The 23462-nt window shown below is 42.6% G+C and overlaps 1 protein-coding gene across 1 annotated transcript in view; it reads left to right on the forward strand.

The window, feature by feature from the left end:
- The window catches only part of plxnd1 (plexin D1), a 212713-nt gene that overhangs the window by 21021 nt on the left and 168230 nt on the right, over positions 1–23462 (forward strand). Inside the window, exon 3 of the mRNA XM_060931569.1 lies at positions 21234–21365. Within this exon, the coding sequence (XP_060787552.1) occupies positions 21234–21365 (132 nt within the window). The remainder of the gene's footprint in view (positions 1–21233; positions 21366–23462) is intronic.

Genomic DNA, 23462 nt, shown 5'->3' on the forward strand with positions numbered 1-23462 from the left:
CATCCAAATCATCCATCCATCAGCTGAGAGGCAGGGTACACCCTGGGCAGGTTGCCAATCTATCGCAGGGCTTACACAGAGATGAACAACTGTTCACACACACATTGACATCCATGGGCAGTTTAGAGTAGCCAGTTGGCCTAATCTGCATGTCTTTGGACTGTGGGAAGAAACTGGAGCACCTGGAGGAAACCTATGCAGATAGGGGGAGAATATGCAAACTCCTATTCATCCATCCATCCATTGATCCATCCATCTACCCTTCCATCAATGGATTCAGTCTCTTACTCTAACAGTTCCATCCATCCATCCATCCATCCATCCATCCATCCATCCATCCACCATTTCATTTATGGATTCAGTCTTTTATGCTTAGAGTTCCATCCATCCATCCATCCATCCATCCATCCATCCATCTGTGGATTCAGTCTATTACTCCATCCATCCATCCATCCATCCATCCATGAATTCTGTCTGTTACTCTAACAGTTCTATCCATCCACCATTTCATTTATGGATTCGGTCTCTTATGCATAGAGTTCCATCCATCCATGTACCCTTCCATCTATGGATTCAATCTCTTACTCCATCCATCCATCTATATAACCATCCATCCACCTTTCCATCTATGGATTCAGTCTCTTACTCCATCCATCCATCATCCATCCATCCATGAACTCTGCCTATTGCTCTAACAGTTCCATCCATCCACCATTTCATTTATGGATTCTGTCTCTTATGCTTAGAGTGTCATCCATCCATACAAACAAGAAACAAGAAACCTTTATTTGTCACATGCACACTTCAAGCACAGTGAAATTCATCCTCTGCATTTAACCCATCTGAAGCAGTGAACACACGCACACACACCCAGAGCAGTGGGCAGCCACACTACAGCGCCTGGGGAGCAGTCAGGGGTCAGGTACCTTGCTCAAGGGTACTTCAGCCCAAGGCCACCCCACGTTGACCTAACTGCATGTTTTTGGACTGTGGGGGAAACCAGAGCACCCGGAGGAAACCCACACAGACACGGGGAGAACATGCAAACTCCACACAGAAAGGCCCTCGCCAGCCACTGGGCTCGAACCCAGAACCTTCTTGCTGTGAGGCGACCGTGCTAACCACTACACCATCGTGCCGCCCCAATCCAATCCATCCATCCATCCATTTACCATTTCATCTATGGTTTCTGTCTCTTATGTTTAGAGTGCCATCCATCCATCCATCCATCCATCCATATAACCATCCATCTAACCTTCCATCTATGGATTCAATCTTTTACTTCATCCATCCATCATCATCCATTCAACCATCTATGAATTGTGGCTGTTAATTTAACAGTTCCATCCATCCACCATTTCGTTTATGGATTCTGTCTCTTATGCTTCGAGTTCCATCCATCCATCCATCCATCCATCCATCCATCCATCCATCCATCCATCCATCCATCCATCCCTCTCCCTTCCCTGTCTTCTGTCTCTGTCATTCTCTCTTACTTTTCCATTTCCATTCCATCCATACATCTAAACTTCCATCTCTGCATTCTGTCTTTTACTTTTACAGCTCCATCCATCCATCCGTTTATGGATTCTCTCTTAATTGTACCACCCACCTATGTCTTTCAGACAGCACATATATGGAACGTCCCATACTCAGTCTGCACCAGACATTTTTATGTACATCAGTGGTTTTCCAGTTGGCCTTTACCTTTGTCCTGTTTCTGTGTTTGTTTGTTTTCCACTTCCCTCTGTCTCTCAGCAAAGTCCATCGAAACTAGAATAGACCCTTTGATTTGAATCACACACACAAACGTGCACATGCGCCCAGCCTGTTGCAGCTGAGTGACTATGAAAGAAAGAGTTCTTTTGATGTGTTGGAAGCTAGACACCCTGACCCTGTAGCAGAGCAGGTGTTCGAGTGTGTGTGAGTGTGTGGGTTTTTTGGTATTTTTTGTGCGCTTTGTGACTGCACGGATTTCCAGTGTCATGCGTCATTGTCCTTTCTGTGCAACTGCATCTGGACAGGCGTGTCTGTGTGTGTGTGTGTGTGTGTGTGTGTGTGTGTGTGTGTGTGTGTGTGGCTTGCCACTTTAACAGACAAAATTTACATTAACATTTACATTTCCGTTCACATTTACATCTCTTCGTTTAGTGAACAAATTTATCCAAAGAGACAGACAATTGATACAGGATACAAGTCCAAGCACATAGCAGGGTTCTTCCATGGGGTACTATTTAGCCTTACCTCTTAAAAATGTCATTTTTTTATTTCACATTCAACACTGAATGTAAGAAAACAGGAATTAAGCCATTGTAAATGTTCAAAAATGTGTTAACTAATCTCCAGCAGCAGTCCTATTTTTTACAAGGATTTTTCCCTTGACAATATTGTACTCTTAAAGCTAGACGACCTTTCGATTTCATAAAATCGGTGAAATTTAGTTCCCTCTGAAATTTGCTCATTGTGATCTATGTTTATTTCTGTAATATCTCACAAAATATCAGGCCATTCTGTGGCTGGGAAGTTATTTAATTTGAGGGGATTCCCGAGCAAATAATATGCATGAAATCACTCGCTTCGCGCAGTCAAGCAGACAGAGGAAGTCCGTGTGCTGTGCATGCGCAGGTTTACACTTGACCGTGCACTGACAGTTCCATCATTCTGTCGCTAAACGAACAGCTGATCACACCGAGGTGCTCGCTGACCGCCGATATTTATTAGTTTGGTCCTGCGTTTCTTTTCCTTCACGGCATAGCGTCTTTTCTTCTCGCTTTCCATTACTGTAGTCGGCCTTTCACATTTCATTCGCGTCCTCCATTTTTCTGTCCTGTTTCAAATTTGTATCCCACAATGTCTTGCGTGAACGGGGAAAGCCCACCATGTGATGCATGATGTAGCATCTTGAATTGGGTCATGGTGAAGCAGGTAATAATAGCAGACAATTTAGGGCCATGTGGCCCTAAATTCATTAATTGTTCTGTTTAAAAAAATAATAAAATTGGAAGTCTGTGATTTGAATTCAGTAGCTTTCGGTCCACTAAACAAAAATAATTGGGTGTCGGGGAAAATTATTTTTATGACCTACACTTGAAAAATCTGAAAGGCAGTCTACCTTTAAATGAGTAACATTAAGGGCAATCTAATGATTTACTTAAAGTTACTTCAATTACTTTTTTAATGAATAATTTACTTTTGGTCTATAATGTGGGTAACAGGACTGCACTCTCAACATGACCTCATCACTCTTAACAATATCATTGAAAATGTAGAAAAAGGGATGAGGAAACCTACTTTTCTTCTTCTCTTTATCATTCCGCAGAATACAGATGATGCAACTTCCTTGAGTGAGTAAATGTTGTGGGAACGAAAAAAAATCTCTAATGGATAATTCATGAATAAAGCATGTCAGCATATTGCAAAAATAATATTTTGAATATGTTGCAGATTAGGCGGCACGGTGGTGTAGTGGTTAGCGCTGTCGCCTCACAGCAAGAAGGTCCTGGGTTCGAGCCCCGGGGCCGGCGAGGGCCTTTCTGTGTGGAGTTTGCATGTTCTCCCCGTGTCCGCGTGGGTTTCCTCCGGGTGCTCCGGTTTCCCCCACAGTCCAAAGACATGCAGGTTAGGTTAACTGGTGACTCTAAATTGACCGTAGGTGTGAATGTGAGTGTGAATGGTTGTCTGTGTCTATGTGTCAGCCCTGTGATGACCTGGCGACTTGTCCAGGGTGTACCCCGCCTTTCGCCCATAGTCAGCTGGGATAGGCTCCAGCTTGCCTGCGACCCTGTAGAAGGATAAAGCGGCTAGAGATAATGAATGAATGAATGAATGAATGTTGCAGATTATATTTCAAGGTAAAATGTAATTTTAGTGTACACCAATCAGCCATAAAATTAAAAATGCTGACAGGTGAAGTGAATTACATTGATTATTTCATTACAATGGCACCTGTCAGTGGGTGGGATATATTCGGCAGCAAGAGAACAGTCAGTTATCGAAGTTGATGTGTTGGAAGCAGGAAAAATGGCCAAGCGTAAGGATCTGAGTGACTTTGACAAGGGCCAAATTGTGATGGCTAGATGACTGGGTCTGAGCATCTCCACAATGGAACATCTTGTGGGGTGTTCCCGGTATGCAGTGGTTAGTACCTACCAAAAGTGGTCCAAGGAAGGACAACCGGTGAACCGGCGACAGGGTTATGGGTGTCGAAGACTCATTGATTTACATGGGCACGAAGGCTAGCCCATATGGTCCAATCCCACAGAAGAGCTAATGTAGTACAAACTACTGAAAAAGTTAATGCTGGCTAAAACAGAAAGGTATCTTCGACACCCATGACCGTGTCACTGGTTCACCGGTTGTCCTTCCTTTGACCATATTTGCTAGGTACTAACCACTGCATACTGGGAACACCCCACAAGATGTGCCATTTTGGAGATGCTCAGACCCAGTCATCTAGCCATCACAAATTGGCCCTTGTCAAAGTCGCTCAGATCCTTACGCTTGCCCATTTTTCCTGCTTCCAACACATCAACTTCGATAACTGACTGTTCTCTTGCTGCCTAATATATCCCACCCATTGACAGGTGCCACTGTAATGAAATAATCAATGTTATTCACTTCACCTGTCAGTGGTTTTAATGTTATGTCTGATCGGTGTATAAATATCTGTACACTTGCTCATTCATGCAGTTATCCAGTCGGCCAATCATGTGGCAGCGGCAGCAGCAGCAGATTGCATAACTCTATACAGACCACGGGCGATTGCTCTAAGACAACAAGGGAGGCTCAGCCTCCTCTAAAAATGACGAACATCGTGTAGGATGAATTGCGCTAGGCTTATGTTATAGCCGACCTTATAACATTGTTATTTCAGATCCAGAATCATAGAAATATATGTGCTCAACCCAACTACAGTGCAAAATCATTCCGTTATAACTTTCCCCAGTTCGCCTAATGTGTGCGTGAGTTTTTCCCCCTCGTGACAGCGCGATGCAGCCCAGCCTCAGTGGACTTCAATGGCATTTGGGAGCTATGCGCTTTTCAATATCAAAATGCAAGACGGTTATTGGACAAATACTGCGAAAACGCCCGCTCACAGACTCCGAGCCTCACAGTGGGAGGGACATGGCAGTTTCCGCGAGGAGACTGGTGATTGGTGAAAGCGGCCGAATATTTTCTTTGATTGACAGCTCGTTTCAAATATAGACAGGCAGCGGTGAATTTCAGTTCAGTCCCATGCGGATTCGCAAGTGCTGTGGTGTATTGTAAGAGATCAGCTTACATTTCGATTTCATTCATTACATACGGTTTCTACCAGCTTTTTTAGTTTGTATATATTTTCATTGTAAATAAAGTGTAAATATAGTGTTGTCAAGTTTGCTGTCTTAGTTCCAGAAATTTCGTTTATTTGAGTGACTGAACTTGAACTTGAGGGGGCTAGTCAGCTAGCAAGAAAGCTGCGCACGGATGCCAAGCATTGCTGATTTAATTTTGGCGAAGCCATTTGCCAGTCTTCCTTTCGAGAAAAAAATTAAAATTAAAGAGCAGGGTAGACCAACACCTCAAATTGACTTGGTGAAAAAGGTAGGGAATAATACTCGTTCCTTTCAGCTCTCCTGGTACGAGAAAGTGAATTGGCTAACAGCAAGTGACCCACATCAACAACAGTAAATAGGCTACTTTAGTAATATGTCATGGATGGACCAAAAATATAGAATCTATTTAAAATGTTTATGCTGAGTATATTATATTGGAATATATATTTTTCTGGATATGAATTAAACACAGCTACAATTTAGAAAACATTTTTAAACAAAAACACAGCCGAGAACATTTCACACTACAGACCTGGATTAAAAGTGAAGGGTTATCAAAATTGTCAATAAAACATTTCTCAGTTAAAATAAGTAAAATATAGGGAAAGTGTCATTGAATGAAATGTGTGGCACCCAGCTCTATGTTTGGCTCCCCAAGGTCAGTGCTTGTGCCTATTCCAGAACACTCTGCTGTTACTGCTGAGGTTCCTGACAAAGAGCTGCTTTCAATAATGATCAATTTTTAAACAACATGCCACAATTTTAAAATATAAAATGTTAAAATATACCCCCCCCCAACACCACCATCATGTATATTGGACAGTAGGCTAATGGGCCAAAAGAACCTGTTATTTCACAGTTTGTGACCCTGCCAACAATCAGCCAGATCAGAGGCAAGAGTATGGGCAAAATTGATGTGTTTTTTCTTTTTTCTTTTAAAATCTGGAAATATCGTAACCAACCAGCCTCCCCTGTTTGAAAGACTACCAGCCCCCACTGATACAGACTGAAGTTAAGAGCTTCAGTTAATGTTCATATGAGGGAAATTGTGACCGTGCCATGGTTCTTGGTGCCAGATTTGGGTTGTTTGAGTATTTCAGAAACTGCTGATCTGCTAGGATTTTTCCAAAACGGCTTACGCGAAACGGTGCGAAAAACAAAAACATCCAGTGAGCAGCAGTTCCGCTTGTGGAAAAGCCTTGGTGATGAGTAAGGTTGGATCAGAATAGCCAGAATTCCTGCCAGCCAAGAAAAGGAATCAGAGTCGACAGTATGCTATAATGCATTTGTTTGAACCACAGGGATCGAGCTAAGATGCCATGGACCACAGTCCATATAAATTTGATCATACTGTGAATGCATATGAATGGTGTGTAATGAGCAGGAGCACATGATCATTAAGTAAAGAGCAGTTGTGGCTCCGTGGTTAGGATTCTGTATTAGTGACTGGAAAGTAGTGAGACTTTCCAGAGAGCCACTGTTAACCCCAACCCTCAGACACTGAGCTAGACGTTTAGATTCATTTGTGCCTCATTTCTGTTTCATTTTGGCTAAAAATCACTTCCAAATGTGAACTTTTGGTCAGATTAAAAAGACGCCGTCATGGATAAGAGGTAAGGATTCTTGTCAAGTTTCTATTTGGTCTTGGATGAAGCATGGTTTGGTGAAACATGGCTACAGTGAGGAGAAATCCATGCTCCTCTTTGAGTTTCTCTCTAATTCGAACACGGCTTTTGTTTTGCAGGACGTGTTTGCCTGAGCTCGAGCAGTTTTCACACTGTGTTTTATACACTGTGGTTATGTTTTCACTCTGTTTTTTTTCCCATGCAGCTTTTTGTGTGGTATAATAGTAAAGTGGTAAGGGATTGTAAACCACATGCCATAAGCTCATTCTTAGTCATTTGTGTCTTTCCAAGTGATTTTAAGGGGAAATTGGGAAATAGATATGTGGAAAGCAGCTGTAGTCACAATTATATGTTTAGCTTTGCTTCCAGAAGCAAATCATCATTTTTTCCGTAAATTTTAATTTTGGAGAATTGTTTTTCTTTTATTTTTATGTACTCGCTGTCTGTTTTCTTGTTGATATTTCACTAGATATTTCTTACATAACACTAACCAACATCCAGATGAAAATTTAAGTCCCTAATACAGTACAGTACACAGCTAGTTCAAATGCCAAACAGCTTCTTATTCGCGATATAATTTCACTACATGATAGTTCTACTACATGCTCAATAGAACAGTTTTGAATACTTAAATATCCTGTCGTGTTGTATTTAATGCAACTTATATTTAATTGGAGATTTGATGCAGACTTGATATAAAGTTTAGGAAGTGTATTTTTCAGTGGACTTTTCTGTAAATGTAGTATATGAGATTTGAAAAATTGTATTCGGAATGCTATAGAATGTCTTTTTTTATCTTGTAAGAAAAGTACACTTCTTTGAGCATCTTCGAACTTGTCGTATGTACTATAAGCATTTTGGCGGAGGTTATGGTATGTTTTCACCTCCGTTTGTCTGTTCCCAACATAACTCAAAAAGCAGTGAACGGATTTTGATGAAATTTGGAGGAAAGGTGAGCTATGGGCCGAGGAACAACTGACCAGATTTTGAAGCAAATCCAGATATGTATGTGGAGCCAGGATTTTTTGTCTGTTCCCAACGTAACTCAAAAAATAGTGAACGGATTTTGATGAAATTTGGTGTACAGCTTTAGTATTATCCTAGGTTCAAGTGATTCAGTTTTGATGTTGATAATAGATGACTTGCAACCACGTGATCAAAATGTGCTACGTCATGAGCGTCCGCCATGATGGTGGATATACAAAGCAACTAGGCTGGCAGCCGCTGAAAGCGTGTCTGTAAATAAGGCTGAATTTTCTCACTATTACCACGATTTGAACACTCGAGCAAAGATTCGATCTAAAGAGAAGATAGATATGTGTGGTTTGACCCATATTATTTAAAAAAGTCAGACTTTTCTGAAGATAAGATGTTTCTACCGACCATCAAGTACCCAGATATCGTGTTCTATCTGGCTCGGCTGTTGAAGAATCAAGTCCGACCTTGGATGAAACACAGCCCATGTTCTGAGTGGGTGCCCAGTCTGGATTGTTTCTATCTATACTAAATCTTGTAGACTAATTTTGTTGGTGCTCCTAGAAGCGAAGTGGTAATACACATGTTAAAATTATAACAACGACCGAGTGAACCGCGACAAGAGAACGCTCATTTTATAGCAAAATTCTAGCAACACGAAATAAAATTCTTCCATAGTATTATTGAGAAAGCTTTTGAATCTCACCTGAGATAAAATAATCACTGCAAACACGAGCTGTTTTGGTTTTAGCCTCTGTTAGATCAGCCCTGCCGATGTTGTTCAGCCGTGCTCGTCTCCTCTCCATACTAAGCCTCAGAGTTTCCTTGCCCTCTTTCCGAATCACGAACGGAATTCTAAAAAATTGGAACATGCCCCAGTCACGAGTACTGTTGTGACCACAACCATATACAGCACAAAGATATGGCATCGCTAAAAGAACGCTTAAAACAGTGGAAAAACAAAGAGAACTGCGCATGCGTGACTTTGTTCTGTATGGAATGTTGCTTGACCCTGCATTTGTATATCCACCAACATGGCCGACATCCGGGCAGCACGGCGGTGTAGTGGTTAGCGCTGTCGCCTCACAGCAAGAAGGTCCGGGTTCGAGCCCCGTGGCCGGCGAGGGCCTTTCTGTGCGGAGTTTGCATGTTCTCCCCGTGTCCGCGTGGGTTTCCTCCGGGTGCTCCGGTTTCCCCCACAGTCCAAAGACATGCAGGTTAGGTTAACTGGTGACTCTAAATTGACCGTAGGTGTGAATGTGAGTGTGAATGGTTGTCTGTGTCTGTGTGTCAGCCCTGTGATGACCTGGCGACTTGTCCAGAGTGTACCCCGCCTTTCGCCCGTAGTCAGCTGGGATAGGCTCCAGCTTGCCTGCGACCCTGTAGAAGGATAAAGCAGCTAGAGATAATGAGATGAGATGAGATGGCCGACATCCAGGTTTCTATTTTGCTTTGACTTCACTTGCAAGTCAAGGATATGTGGCTTGGTGGAGTGATGCACTCTACCGAGTGCCCTTCTAGTCTATCCATGTGTTGCCCCAAGGGCCCGATCCCACAACACCGATAACTATAAGTATACTTATACAACCCCGATTCCAAAAAAGTTGGGACAAAGTACAAATTGTAAATAAAAACGGAATGCAATAATTTACAAATCTCAAAAACTGATATTGTATTCACAATAGAACATAGACAACATATCAAACGTCGAAAGTGAGACATTTTGAAATTTCATGCCAAATATTGGCTCATTTGAAATTTCATGACAGCAACACATCTCAAAAAAGTTGGGACAGGGGCAATAAGAGGCTGGAAAAGTTAAAGGTACAAAAAAGGAACAGCTGGAGGACCAAATTGCAACTCATTAGGTCAATTGGCAATAGGTCATTAACATGACTGGGTATAAAAAGAGCATCTTGGAGTGGCAGCGGCTCTCAGAAGTAAAGATGGGAAGAGGATCACCAATCCCCCTAATTCTGCGCCGACAAATAGTGGAGCAATATCAGAAAGGAGTTCGACAGTGTAAAATTGCAAAGAGTTTGAACATATCATCATCTATAGTGCATAATATCATCAAAAGATTCAGAGAATCTGGAAGAATCTCTGTGCGTAAGGGTCAAGGCCGGAAAACCATACTGGGTGCCCGTGATCTTCAGGCCCTTAGACGGCACTGCATCACATACAGGCATGCTTCTGTATTGGAAATCACAAAATGGGCTCAGGAATATTTCCAGAGAATATTATCTGTGAACACAATTCACCGTGCCATCCGCCGTTGCCATCTAAAACTCTGTAGTTCAAAGAAGAAGCCGTATCTAAACATGATCCAGAAGCGCAGACGTCTTCTCTGGGCCAAGGCTCATTTAAAATGGACTGTGGCAAAGTGGAAAACTGTTCTGTGGTCAGACGAATCAAAATTTGAAGTTCTTTATGGAAATCAGGGACGCCGTGTCATTCGGACTAAAGAGGAGAAGGACGACCCAAGTTGTTATCAGCGCTCAGTTCAGAAGCCTGCATCTCTGATGGTTGCATTAGTGCGTGTGGCATGGGCAGCTTACACATCTGGAAAGACACCATCAATGCTGAAAGGTATATCCAGGTTCTAGGGCAACATATGCTCCCATCCAGACGACGTCTCTTTCAGGGAAGACCTTGCATTTTCCAACATGACAATGCCAAACCACATACTGCATCAATTACAGCATCATGGCTGCGTAGAAGAAGGGTCCGGGTACTGAACTGGCCAGCCTGCAGTCCAGATCTTTCACCCATAGAAAACATTTGGCGCATCATAAAACGGAAGATACGACAAAAAAGACCTAAAACAGTTGAGCAACTAGAATCCTACATTAGACAAGAATGGGTTAACATTCCTATCCCTAAACTTGAGCAACTTGTCTCCTCAGTCCCCAGACGTTTACAGACTGTTGTAAAGAGAAAAGGGGATGTCTCACAGTGGGAAACATGGCCTTGTCCCAACTTTTTTGAGATGTGGTGTTGTCATGAAATTTAAAATCACCTAATTTTTCTCTTTAAATGATACATTTTCTCAGTTTAAACATTTGATATGTCATCTATGTTCTATTCTGAATAAAATATGGAATTTTGAAACTTCCACATCATTGCATTCCATTTTTATTTACAATTTGTACTTTGTCCCAACATTTTTGGAATCGGGGTTGTACCTGTAACTACAACTATGACTATACCTATCAATGACTTTGTCAACTGGTGTGGAAATAACAACCTCCACATCAATGCCAGGAAGACAAGGGAGTTGGTGATTGATTTCCACAGGAGAGTACCACAGTGCACACCAGCCAACATCCTGGGTACGGACATTGAGATCGTGAGGGAATACAAATACCTGGGTGTTCACCTTAACAATAAATTGGACTGGACTGCCAACACAGATGCTTTGTACAAGAAGGGCCAAAGTCGTCTCCACCTGTTGAGGAGACTGAGGTCCTTCAGAGTGTCCAAGACACTGTTGAAGACATTCTACAACACTGTGGTAGCATCTGTTATCTTCTTCGCCGTGGTCTGTTGGGGTCTGGAAGCTCTGAGAGGGACAGGAAAAGGCTTAACAAGCTGGTGAGAAGGGCCAACCCTGTCCTGGACTGCCCTCCATTGAGGAGGTATGTGAGAGGAGGATGTTAGCTAAGCTAATGTCAATCATGGACAACACCTCTCACCCCCTACACAAGATTGTTGGTGCTCTGAGCAGCTCCTTCAGCAGCAGACTGCTGCATCCACGGTGCAAGAAGGAACGCTACCGCAGGTCTTTCATCCCAACTGCTGCCAGACTTTTGACAGCTTGGCGTAATGTAGCACTGGTGGTTTTTTTTTTCAATGTCACCTTTTTGTCACCTTTTTGTCACCTTGTCACTTTATCCGCATCTCATCGCCGTCATCTACTTATGCTGTGCAACAGTATTACAATTTGGTACAATATCCTTTTCATTGCAAGTATTTTCTTATTCATGTCTCACTCTCATAATTGTTGTGTCCAATTATGTCCATAGTCTGTGTTTTTTCTTGTTACCTAGTGCCATATTTCTATTCCTATTTCAGTTGCCAGTATTTTATTAGTGCAATATTGCTACTTCAGGTGAAGTACTACTCTTATTTAAGTTCCATTCTTATTTTGTTGTGTACATTACACATGGCCCGTGTTTTTACTTTTTTATTTATTTTACTTTATTTTATATTTTTATTGCACTCTATTTCTTTTTGTTCCTGTCTATTCCTGAGTCTTTCTATCTGTGAGCTGCTGGGACATGTAAATTTCCCCACCGAGGGATTAAAAAAGTTTATCTTGTCTTATCTTATCTTATCTTATCTTATCTTATCTTATCTTATCTTATCTTATCTTATCTTATCTTATCTTATCTTATGCCTGAATTTAGTTCCAGTCTGGGGCAGTCACACCACAACTATAATCCCGACTATAATATCGCTTGGTCCTCACACTCCGCTAAATAAATACATGCAACTTAGGAATAGTCATAGAAGTTTTTTCCAAGTAGTAGCACATTATTCCGGGTCATACTGTACAGCTTGGACTTCAAAACAACCCATGCACACACTCCAATGGTTGATATAATGCGGACAGGTCACAGACTACAGAAATATAATAAAAAAAGGATACAAAATACGGAGTGGTTACGGATTTTAATACAGATGCATCACGGATATTAATAATTTATGGATTGGTCATGGACGTTCCAGTATATTACAGATTGGTTACTGATTTCATACAGATGATGCATCATGGATAAAAGCTTAAGATCTCATCTCATTATCTGTAGCCGCTTTATCCTGTCCTACAGGGTCGCAGGCAAGCTGGAGCCTATCCCAGCTGACTACGGGCGAAAGGCGGGGTACACCCTGGACAAGTCGCCAGGTCATCACAGGGCTGACACATAGACACAGACAACCATTCACACTCACATTCACACCTACGGTCAGTTTAGAGTCACCAGTTAACCTAACCTGCATGTCTTTGGACTGTGGGGGAAACCGGAGCACCCGGAGGAAACCCACGTGGACACGGGGAGAACATGCAAACTCCGCACAGAAAGGCCCTCGCCGGCCACGGGGCTCGAACCCGGACCTTCTTGCTGTGAGGCGACAGCGCTAACCACTACACCACCGTGCCGCCCCAAAGCTTAAGATGTTTAAAACAATTAAATGTTTGGACTGCTGAAGTTCATAATTAAAATATCTTACCTGTATTTATGTTTACTTTATTAACTTACTATTGATATTTCACGGAAAATCACATATCCGTGAATAAAAGATCCGTGCATTGCATTCTATTTTTTATTTTCTGGGAATCCGTATTCTGTGACTTCATGATGCAACAAGGATGTACAAAGATGCCCGGGGAAAATAGCACGTGCTCAGACAACATCACATCGAAACAATTAACTTATTGGTCAGACGTTTTATCGGATCAGATCCAGGCCTGGAAAAATCGCTCCAGAAGCAATCTCACTGATACGGATAAACCCAGACCTGGGCTATAGGTATCGTTACCATTTGGTGTGACCACCAGCCACATAAACTGCAGGTTTATTTATTTATTTATAGTTATTATCCCCTGCTGGCTGAAAGGCCCGAAGGGGGATTATGTCATGACGATTTGCGTCTGTCCGTCCCGGGAAGGGTGCTCACCTTCTGAAATCAACTCCTCTCACAATCTGTGGAGGAATTTCACCAAACTTGGCAAAAGGCTTTGTTATATGACAGTTATACGCATATTGAAATTTCGTTTAATTTGGGTAAATTTTACCAGAGTTATGCCCTTGGTTATTAACAAACTTGTACTTTGGCAATTTCATCAAGGTGTGCTTGCTTTCTGAAATCAACTTCCCTTACAATTTTTATCCCCCGCTGGCCGAAAGGCCCGAAGGGGGATTATGTTATGGCAATGTCTGACCGTCCGTCCGTCCGTCCTGGGAAGGGTACTCACTTTCTGAAATCAACTCCTCTCACAATTTTTGGAGGAATTTTACAAAACTTGACAGGATTCTTTGTTATATGTTGGTAATACACATATTGCAATTTTGTTCAATTCAGTTGCGTTTTACCAGAGTTATGGCCTAGTTGCCAGCGGGGGATATTGTGCTCTCAGAGCACTCTTGTTATTATAGTTGTAGTTATAGGTATTGTGGGACCGGGCCTTAATACAGTGTAACATTCACATGGCTCCATTTCCCGGTAAAACTGTACCAGATCCAGAGTAAAGCACACACAGCTTCTTTCATTCTGTTTAAGCGCTATAACTTGCTGCATGCTCGTTTGAGAAGACAGACCTGATCTTTGACAGTGTGATGAAAGTCTAGCTCCAGGCTCAAGTGTGTTCTTCATATGAGTGTGGTCCTGGATTCGATATCCAGCATTTATTGTAGATCTGTACTGTAGATTAGAGATTAGAGCACTTCAGTGAGCTGGTGCTGTGCATGCAGTAGAAGTCTGATTCTGTGCTTCACACTGATTCAGGAAGCATCTTGGTGGTTTATCCTTCAGCACTCTGGCTTTTTTTTTTTTCTTTTCCAATGCTGCCTTCTTTTCAAATCTGTCTGATTGTTTGATACAATCTTTCGCCAGTTATTGTTACCACCCTGAAAGTTGTTCATTTTTCTATAACAGCACGTCCTGGAGTGTTTTATTCCTCTTATACGGTACCACAGCTTTTGCCAGCAATTACAATTTTCAGTTTATTCATGAACATTTCCATGACAGCACTGATAAACAGTCGTTTCCTCACCAGCCTCTTGTTTTCTCAGTTAATAAGAACAAGGAAACACACCTTGTCATGTTACTGAGGAACTAAGAAGCGCAGAAGCGAACAACTTTGACACTGAAGACTCCTTCCATTAAGTGAAATAAACATTACAGGAAACCACCATATTAATAATGATGTGTTTTTCTCTGTTAAATAACGTTGTTTTTTTTTAAATCCATGAATGACTTGGTTGTTGTTTGAATTTCAGCCAGAACTATTGATATCAAAAATTGATTAACAGCTTCTGACCAATCAGAGTCGAGCATTCAACAGAAACACTGTGGTATAAAGTCTGTATAATAATCATATTCTTTTGAAAAGCGTAAGATAATCAAAATGATTTATGTCCTAAAATACTGTAGATTTACTCTCTCTCTCTCTCTCTCTCTCTCTCTCTCTGCGCACCCTCTCTCGTGCATGTTCTCTCTCTTCTCTCTCTTTCTCTCTCTCTCCCCCTCTCTCTGTCTGTCTCTCTCCCTCCTCGCTCTCTCTCTCTCTTTCCCCTTCTTCGCACGCTCTCTCTCGTGTGCATTCTCTCTCTCTCTACCCCCTCTCTGTCTGTCTGTCCGTCTCTCTCCCTCCTCGCTCTCTCTGTCTCTTTCCCCCTCCTCGCACACTCTCTCTCCATCCTCTCTCTCTCTCTCTCTGCATCACTCTGTCTGTCTGTCTGTCTCCCCCCATTCTCACTCTCTCTCTGTTTCTGTCTGTCTGTCTCTGTCTGTCTCTCTCTGTTCTCTCTCTCTGTCTGTCTGCCTCTGTCTCTCTCTCCCTCTCCCTATCCCTCTCTCTCCCTCTCTCTCTGTTTTACTCCCCCCGCTCTCATTCCACTCAACCACTGTGAGTTCATTCTGGATCCGTTTCACATTCACATCAATTTGCCACAATCGAGTAGCTAATCAACAGTTAACTTCACATCTCTTCAGTCCCAGAACAACAATTAACAGCTTTCCTCTGCTGAACCATTTTACATGTTGGTGCCATTTAGATTCTCGGGTCTTAAAAGCCACCTTTTCAAACATGCCAAACCCCTCCATATATTCTACTAATTGTCACTTCACATGATTACCAGACTTATATTGTATGGCCTTCCAGTTTACGCTGTTAGTGCTTCAGATCTTACCATTGCCCAATGCTTTTTAAAAAGATGCTATAAGAGACGCTATACATCAACTAGTTTGAACATTGTGCAGCTTTTGGAGAAGTGTGACCAGCGCTTTTTTAATAAAATAAAAAATAGAGACCATCCTTTACACAGCTTCCTCGCTACTTATAAAGAATCATCTGAGTGCCTTAGAAAGAGAACCTGTATAAGACCTAAGATAAATACTGAACGTTTTAAGGATAGTTTTTAATAGGTTAATATTTAAATCTCATCTCATTATCTCTAGCCGCTTTATCCTGTTCTACAGGGTCGCAGGCAAGCTGGAGCCTATCCCAGCTGACTACGGGCAAAAGGCGGGGTACACCCTGGACAAGTCGCCAGGTCATCACAGGGCTGACACATAGACACAGACAACCATTCACACTCACATTCACACCTACGGTCAATTTAGAGTCACCAGTTAACCTAACCTGCATGTCTTTTGGACTGTGGGGGAAACCGGAGCACCCGGAGGAAACCCATGCGGACACGGGGAGAACATGCAAACTCCGCACAGAAAGGCCCTCGTCAGCCACGGGGCTCGAACCCAGGACCTTCTTGCTGTGAGGCGACGGCGCTATCCACTACACCACCGTGCCACCATATTTAAATATTTTATATTTATATATAAACCCCACAGCAAGAAGGTTCTGAGTTTGAGCCCAGGGGCCAACGGGGGCCTTTCTGTGTGGACTTTGCATGTTCTCCTCGTGCCCCATTATCTTTTTTATCTGTCTTAATTTGTAACATCTGATATGTATCTTTATCCAATGAAATAGATATATTATTATTATTATTATTATTATTATTATTATTATTATTATTATTTAATTACTCTGAAGGCCATGTAAAAAAAAAAAGCTGTAGAGTGTGTGTGCAAGATTTTTGACATCATTCCCAAATTTTTATGACTGTGGTTTGGTTAGATTTTTTTTTTTTACAAGCTCTAATTCTGTCCCTTAGCATGGCTATTAAAGTACCACCATGATTGATTTCTTAATGGCTTACTCTATAAACATGTTGTAACCTAAGTGTAATTATTCATTATGATGTCATTTGGAGTACAGTGCTGCTGGTAATGACCTGATAAAAACTCCCCTGTAATTGTAAAGCACTTTATAAAAAAAAAAAAAACTACAGACCTGCGCAGGTCTGAGCTCGGCTTTTTACGTTGATGCCAGGATTCAAACCGATGTTGCAAAGCCTGTTCCTTTCCTGCACCGGCCAATCCGCCACAGAAGATTACATCACAAGCTGAAGTTATGTAACATGACACTTATACAGTCAGTACGCAGTGGCACCACACCACAACTGTGGAATCGCTACCTGAGGCTGGCACGCCAATTACATTCTTAAACACGCTCGAACTCGGTTAAACATACACATACAGACAGGTGCCGCTACAGGCTTCAGCCAAAGACTGAGCCAAAAAAAGATATTATTTTCCCTCCAAATGCAGCCAGTCAGCCAAGCCATGTTCAGTTCAGAAGCAATGATGCTAATGTAAAAATAAAGAGAAGTTACAGCTACTAGTTTAACATGGAGGAATATCTAAATCATCACAAGTAGTGGGACGCAGGAAGACTCCATCTGAAAAATTAAGTCTAGAAATTGTCAAGTTAAGTCAAGTCAAGTTTATTTGTCTAGCGCTTTTAACAACAGACATTGTCGCAAAGCAGCTTTACAGAAAATTAAAGACTTTAAACATGAGCTAAGTTTATCCCTAATTTATCCCCAATGAGCGAGCCTGTGGTGATGGTGGTGAGGAAAACTACCTCAGATGACATGAGGAAGAAATCTTGAGAGGAACCAGACTCAAAAGGGAACCCATCCTCATTTGGGTGATAACAGATAGCGTGATTATAAATAACTCGCTTCTATAACAGTGTCCTATATAGTCACAAAGTATAACTGTGTAACCAGGAAAATCGTTATCGTTTTAACTTGAAGTCTGTTTTGTTGAAGTTACAAACCGTTCATTGATGGAAACTTGAGTGCAAACGTATTCATGACAACTGCAGTCCTAAAGTTATCAAGTTAACTGTCGTCCTCAGCCATAAATGCATTACTGTAAGTGTCCAGAGCCATCTTCCAAGTGCGACTTTCGACTGTCCATATGGGGCCGTCCTCTACAGGGGCAATGTGATGAGACTCCAGCCAGACGTAGGGCATCGGGATGGATCAGGCAGGTCCAAGGAGCAGAAGAGGTCAGCACCACTGGTGTCTCAGGATTGACATGTAATTCAGAGGGACAGACAGGGTGAAGGGGGGGGGACACAGAAACAGGAAACACATTAGGTATGCCCAATGTCACCTAATGAGTAAGAACAGTATACATTTTGCGCAAAACTAACTATGACAGCATAACTCAAAGGGGAAAGCCAGAAGGTAACACAGATCTGGGGGAGCCCTGGGGCATAAAGCAGCCAGCCACTACACTGTCAACAAACCCGAGTGAGCGAGTGGAGGGTAGGGGGACAACAGCATCCATACATCCCAGTTTACCAAAACACTATGCCTGAGGATCCTCCAGATCTACTCCTTTACCCAATAAAAAAACTATTAACAAAAGGCTTGACTAAAAAGATGTGTCTTCAGCTTAGAATTAAACACTGAGACTGTGTCTGAGTCCCAAACACTACTTGGAAGGCTGTTCCATAACTGTGGGGCTTTGTAAGAAAAGGCTCTGTCCCCTGATGTAGCCTTCACTATATGAGGTACCAACAAATAGCCTGCACCTTTTGATCTAAGTAGGTGTAGTTGGTCATAAAGGACCAGAAATATGCTCAGGTACTGTGGTGCAAGACCATTAAAGGTCAATAGTAGTATTTTATAATCAACACGGAATTTAGTTGGGAGCCAGTGCAGTGTGGATAAGACAGGGGTGATGTGGTCATATCTTCTAGTTCTAGTAAAGACTCTTGCTGCTGCATTTTAGACGAACTGGAGAGTGAGAGAGAGAGAGACACAAACCGTGAGAAAGAGACCAAGAGAGAGACTGAGAGAGAGAGAACGAGAGACTGGGGGGGGGTTTTGACAGCATCCATACATCCCAGTTTACCAAAACACTCTATGCCTGAGGATCCTCCAGATCTACACCTTTACCTACTAAAACTATTAACAAAAGGTTTGACGAAACAGATATGAACTTGGACGTGTATTACTATCTGAATGAACTCTAATGTTCAAATCTGCCTTGAAAGTTTGCCCCATATCTCCCGAACCACACGTCAAGAAAGAGTGTGATTCAGACTTCAACCTGGCTGCTATTGTTTTTCTTTTCCTCTTCAATATATGACATTCTTTGTTTGCTTTTCAGACATAAGTGTGCTCACATGCTAACATCCTGCACATACTAAAACAGGAAGTGGAAAGAATTGGGATTTTTCATCTCTGCATGTACAAATCTACTCATTTCTATCATTAGCACAGTAGCCTGAGTAGCTTGGTACAAACTCAGAAATTTATGGAAAGCTGTGTAAGAAAGGACAAGCTACAGGACTGTGTAAAAGTCTTCGGCATCTCATCTCATTATCTCCAGCCACTTTATCCTGTTCTACAGGGTTGCAGGCAAGCTGGAGCCTATCCCAGCTGACTATGGGCGAAAGGCAGGGTACACCCTGGACAAGTCGCCAGGTCATCACAGGGCCGACACAGACTCACATTCACACCTACGGTCAATTTAGAGTCACCCGTTAACCTAACCTGCATGTCTTTGGACTGTGGGGGAAACCGGAGCACCCGGAGGAAATCCACACGGACACAGGAGAACATGCAAACTCTGCACAGAAAGACCCTCGCCGGCCACGGGGCTCAAACCTGGATCTTCTTGCTGTGAGGCGACAGCGCTAACCACTACACCACCGTGCCGCCCAGTCTTAGGCATATGTAAAGAAATGCTGTCGAGCAAAAATGGCTTAAAAATAATGAAATTAAATGTTTCAGTGTTAAAAAAATACTGTGAACAGTAATCAGTACGCCATAATAAATGAAACAGTCAATATTTGGTGTGAGACGACCCTTTGCTTTAAAAAAAATAGTAGTCTCAGGTACAATGAGTGCAGTTTGATAAGGAAATGAGCTGTAGGTTTTACTGAGCATCTTCCAGAACCAGCCACAGTTCTTCTGGACACTTTGACTGTCACACTCGCTTCTTCATTTCACACCAAAACCCAGCAGCCTTCATTATGTTTTCTTTTTTAGTCTGAAAAGTGTTCTTTTATTTAATATGCTACTCAGATACAAACTTTTTTTTTCTGCAACATTTAATTGTGTGCTGGAAGACGAACGTTTGGACTCGATAATGTAGAAATCATAAAATAGAACTCTGTAAGAAAGTTTGCATGACAAAAAACAATAGGGCGCCCGCACTTTTGCATCTAAAGTTGATGCAAGCTTTACTCTTAAAGGAACAGTCCACCGTACTTCCATAATGAAATATGCTCTTATCTGAATTGAGACGAGCTGCTCCGTACCTCTCCGAGCTTTGCGCGACCTCCCAGTCAGTCAGACGCAGTCAGACGCGCTGTCACTCCTGTTAGCAATGTAGCTAGGCTCAGTACGGCCAATGGTATTTTTTGGGGCTGTAGTTAGATGCGACCAAACTCTTCCGCGTTTTTCCTGTTTACATAGGTTTATATGACCAGTGATATGAAACAAGTTCAGTTAAACAAATTGAAATGTAGCGATTTTCTATGCTATGGAAAGTCCGCACTATAATGACAGGCGTACTAACACCTTCTGCGCGCTTCGGCAGCGCATTGATATCTGAGCTCCGTATCAATGCGTTGCCGAAGCGCGCAGAAGGTGTTAGTACGCCTGTCATTATAGTGCGCACTTTCCATAGCATAGAAAATCGCTACGTTTCAATTTGTGTAACTGAACTTGTTTCATATCACTGGTCATATAAACCTATGTAAACAGGAAAAACGCGGAAGAGTTTGGTCGCATCTAACTACAGCCCCCAAAAATACCATTGGCCATGCTGAGCCTAGCTACATTGCTAACAGGAGTGACAGCGCGTCTGACTGCGTCTGACTGACTGGGAGGTCGCGCAAAGCTCGGAGAGGTACGGAGCAGCTCGTCTCAATTCAGATAAGAGCATATTTCATTATGGAAGTACGGTGGACTGTTCCTTTAAAGAAATTGAGAAACATCTAGATGTTAGATTGTTAAAGTCATCAATTAGTCATACTTCCATCACAGAATTAATTTTCCTCCATGGCTTTGAAAGTGATTTTTTTTTTTCGCACGAGGCTGTAAGCGATTATAAACACAGTTGTAATCCATTAGCATTGGAAAATGTTACTGAACATTCTAATTTATTCGCAGTGAAGCGTTCATTAACAACGGCGCTAATGTTCGATGTTGTCTCTTCTGAACAGCTGACCCTCCTGCGCAACTTTTCAGTGGCCAATCAGTGGTCGCTGCGGCTTCCTGCTGGAGAACCGGTGCATCACATTATGACCTTTGACCCGAATGACAGGAACTTCTTGTACCTCATGACGAGTCACCATGTGAGTATGGAGATTTATATCAGCAGCTTTAACCCATATTATATGAAGCAAACACGAGGCTATATGAAGCTGTTTCTTTAAACAGTGTTATTAAATAACATGACACACTATTCTCAGTCCACCCCATGTGCCATCACAACTCGACTGTAAAGTAGAATTCGAAAACACACGGTGCTCGGAAGGACTTATCATTAGTTATTGTTAGTTAATTACTGTGTGCTTGTTAATTATTTTATGCATAACTCTCATGTAGAGACATATATAAGCTATTTGTTTTATTTAAATTCTATGAACTGTCAAATATAGATTTTACAACCAAGCAATGTGTCTGAGACAGAGAGAAGGAGACAGACAGACAGACAGGGAGACAGAGAGACAGCGAGAACGACAGAGAGTGAGTCAGGGAGTGATAGAGAAAGGCAGACTGATAGACAAAAAGACAGAGGCAGAGAGAGAAGCATGAGAATGAGAGAGACTGAGAGAGACAGCCCGAAAGCGAGAGAGAGACAGACAGACAGACAGACAGACAGACAGACAGAGAGAGAGAGAGAGAGACCAAGAGAGCGAGAGACTGAGAGAGAGAGACAGACAGACAGACTGAGAGAGAGAGAGAGAGAGAGAGGTACAAACCAAGAGAGAGAGACCAAGAGAGACACTGAGAGAGAGAGAGAGAGAGAGACAGACCAAGGGAGAGAGAGACAGACAGACTAAGATAGAGAGACAGAGAGAGACAGACCAAGGGAGAGAGACAGACAGACTGAGAGAGACAGACCGAGGGAGAGAGACAGACTGAGCGAGAGACTGAGAGAGAGAGAGATAGACAGACTGAGAGAGAGAAAGACCAGGAGAGCAAGAGACTGAGCGAGAGAGAGAGAGAGACAGACCAAGAGAGAAACAGACAGATAGAGAGAAAGAGAGAGACCAAGAGAGCGAGAGACTGAGAGAGAGAGACAGCCCGAAAGCGAGAGAGAGAGAGACAGACAGACAGACAGACAGACAGACAGAGAGAGAAAGACCAAGAGAGCGAGAGACTGAGAGAGAGAGACAGACAGACAGACTGAGAGAGAGAGAGAGAGAGGTACAAACCAAGAGAGAGAGACCAAGAGAGACACTGAGAGAGAGAGAGAGAGAGAGAGAGAGAGAGACAGACCAAGGGAGAGAGAGACAGACAGACTAAGATAGAGAGACAGAGAGAGACAGACCAAGGGAGAGAGACAGACAGACTGAGAGAGACAGACCGAGGGAGAGAGACAGACTGAGTGAGAGACTGAGAGAGAGAGAGAGAGAGAGAGAGAGAGATAGACAGACTGAGAGAGAGAAAGACCAGGAGAGCAAGAGACTGAGCGAGAGAGAGAGAGAGACAGACCAAGAGAGAAACAGACAGATAGAGAGAAAGAGAGAGACCAAGAGAGCGAGAGACTGAGAGAGAGAGACAGACAGAGAGAGAGAGAGGTACAAACCGAGAGAGAGAGAGACAGCGACCAAGAGAGACACTGAGAGAGAGAGAGAGAGAGAGAAATAGACCAAGGGAGAGAGAGACAGACAGACAGACTAAGATAGAGAGACAGACTGAGAGAGACAGACTGAGGGAGAGAGACAGACAGACTGAGAGAGACAGACCAAGGGAGAGAGACAGACAGACTGAGAGAGACAGACTGAGGGAGAGACTGAGAGAGAGAGAGAGAGAGAGAGAGAGAGAGAGAGAGAGAGATAGACAGACTGAGAGAGAGAGACCAGGAGAGCAAGAGACTGAGCGAGAGAGAGACAGACCAAGAGAGAAAGAGAGAGAAACAGACAGAGAGACAGACCAAGGGGGAGAGAGAGAGAGAGAGAGAGAGAGGAAATGCACATACACATTAGACAGTGAAAAGATCAGATTATGTTTATCAGTAACCTCTGCTGATTAAATTATTCTCATCAATTATGTCTCACAATATGATTCCATTATCAATTAGACGACCGTACTTAGATTTTGAAAAGACAAATCACGGCGTAACTTTATTTTCGTTTTTTGCGAGGTATTATTTCAGACCCACTGAAGAATCACTGATCCAGTTGGCCATGGATTTGTACTGTTTCTCGCTTTCAGCCGTGTTC

The sequence above is a fragment of the Neoarius graeffei genome, chromosome 10 (genome assembly GCF_027579695.1).
Source record: "Neoarius graeffei isolate fNeoGra1 chromosome 10, fNeoGra1.pri, whole genome shotgun sequence".
NCBI lineage: Eukaryota > Metazoa > Chordata > Actinopteri > Siluriformes > Ariidae > Neoarius > Neoarius graeffei.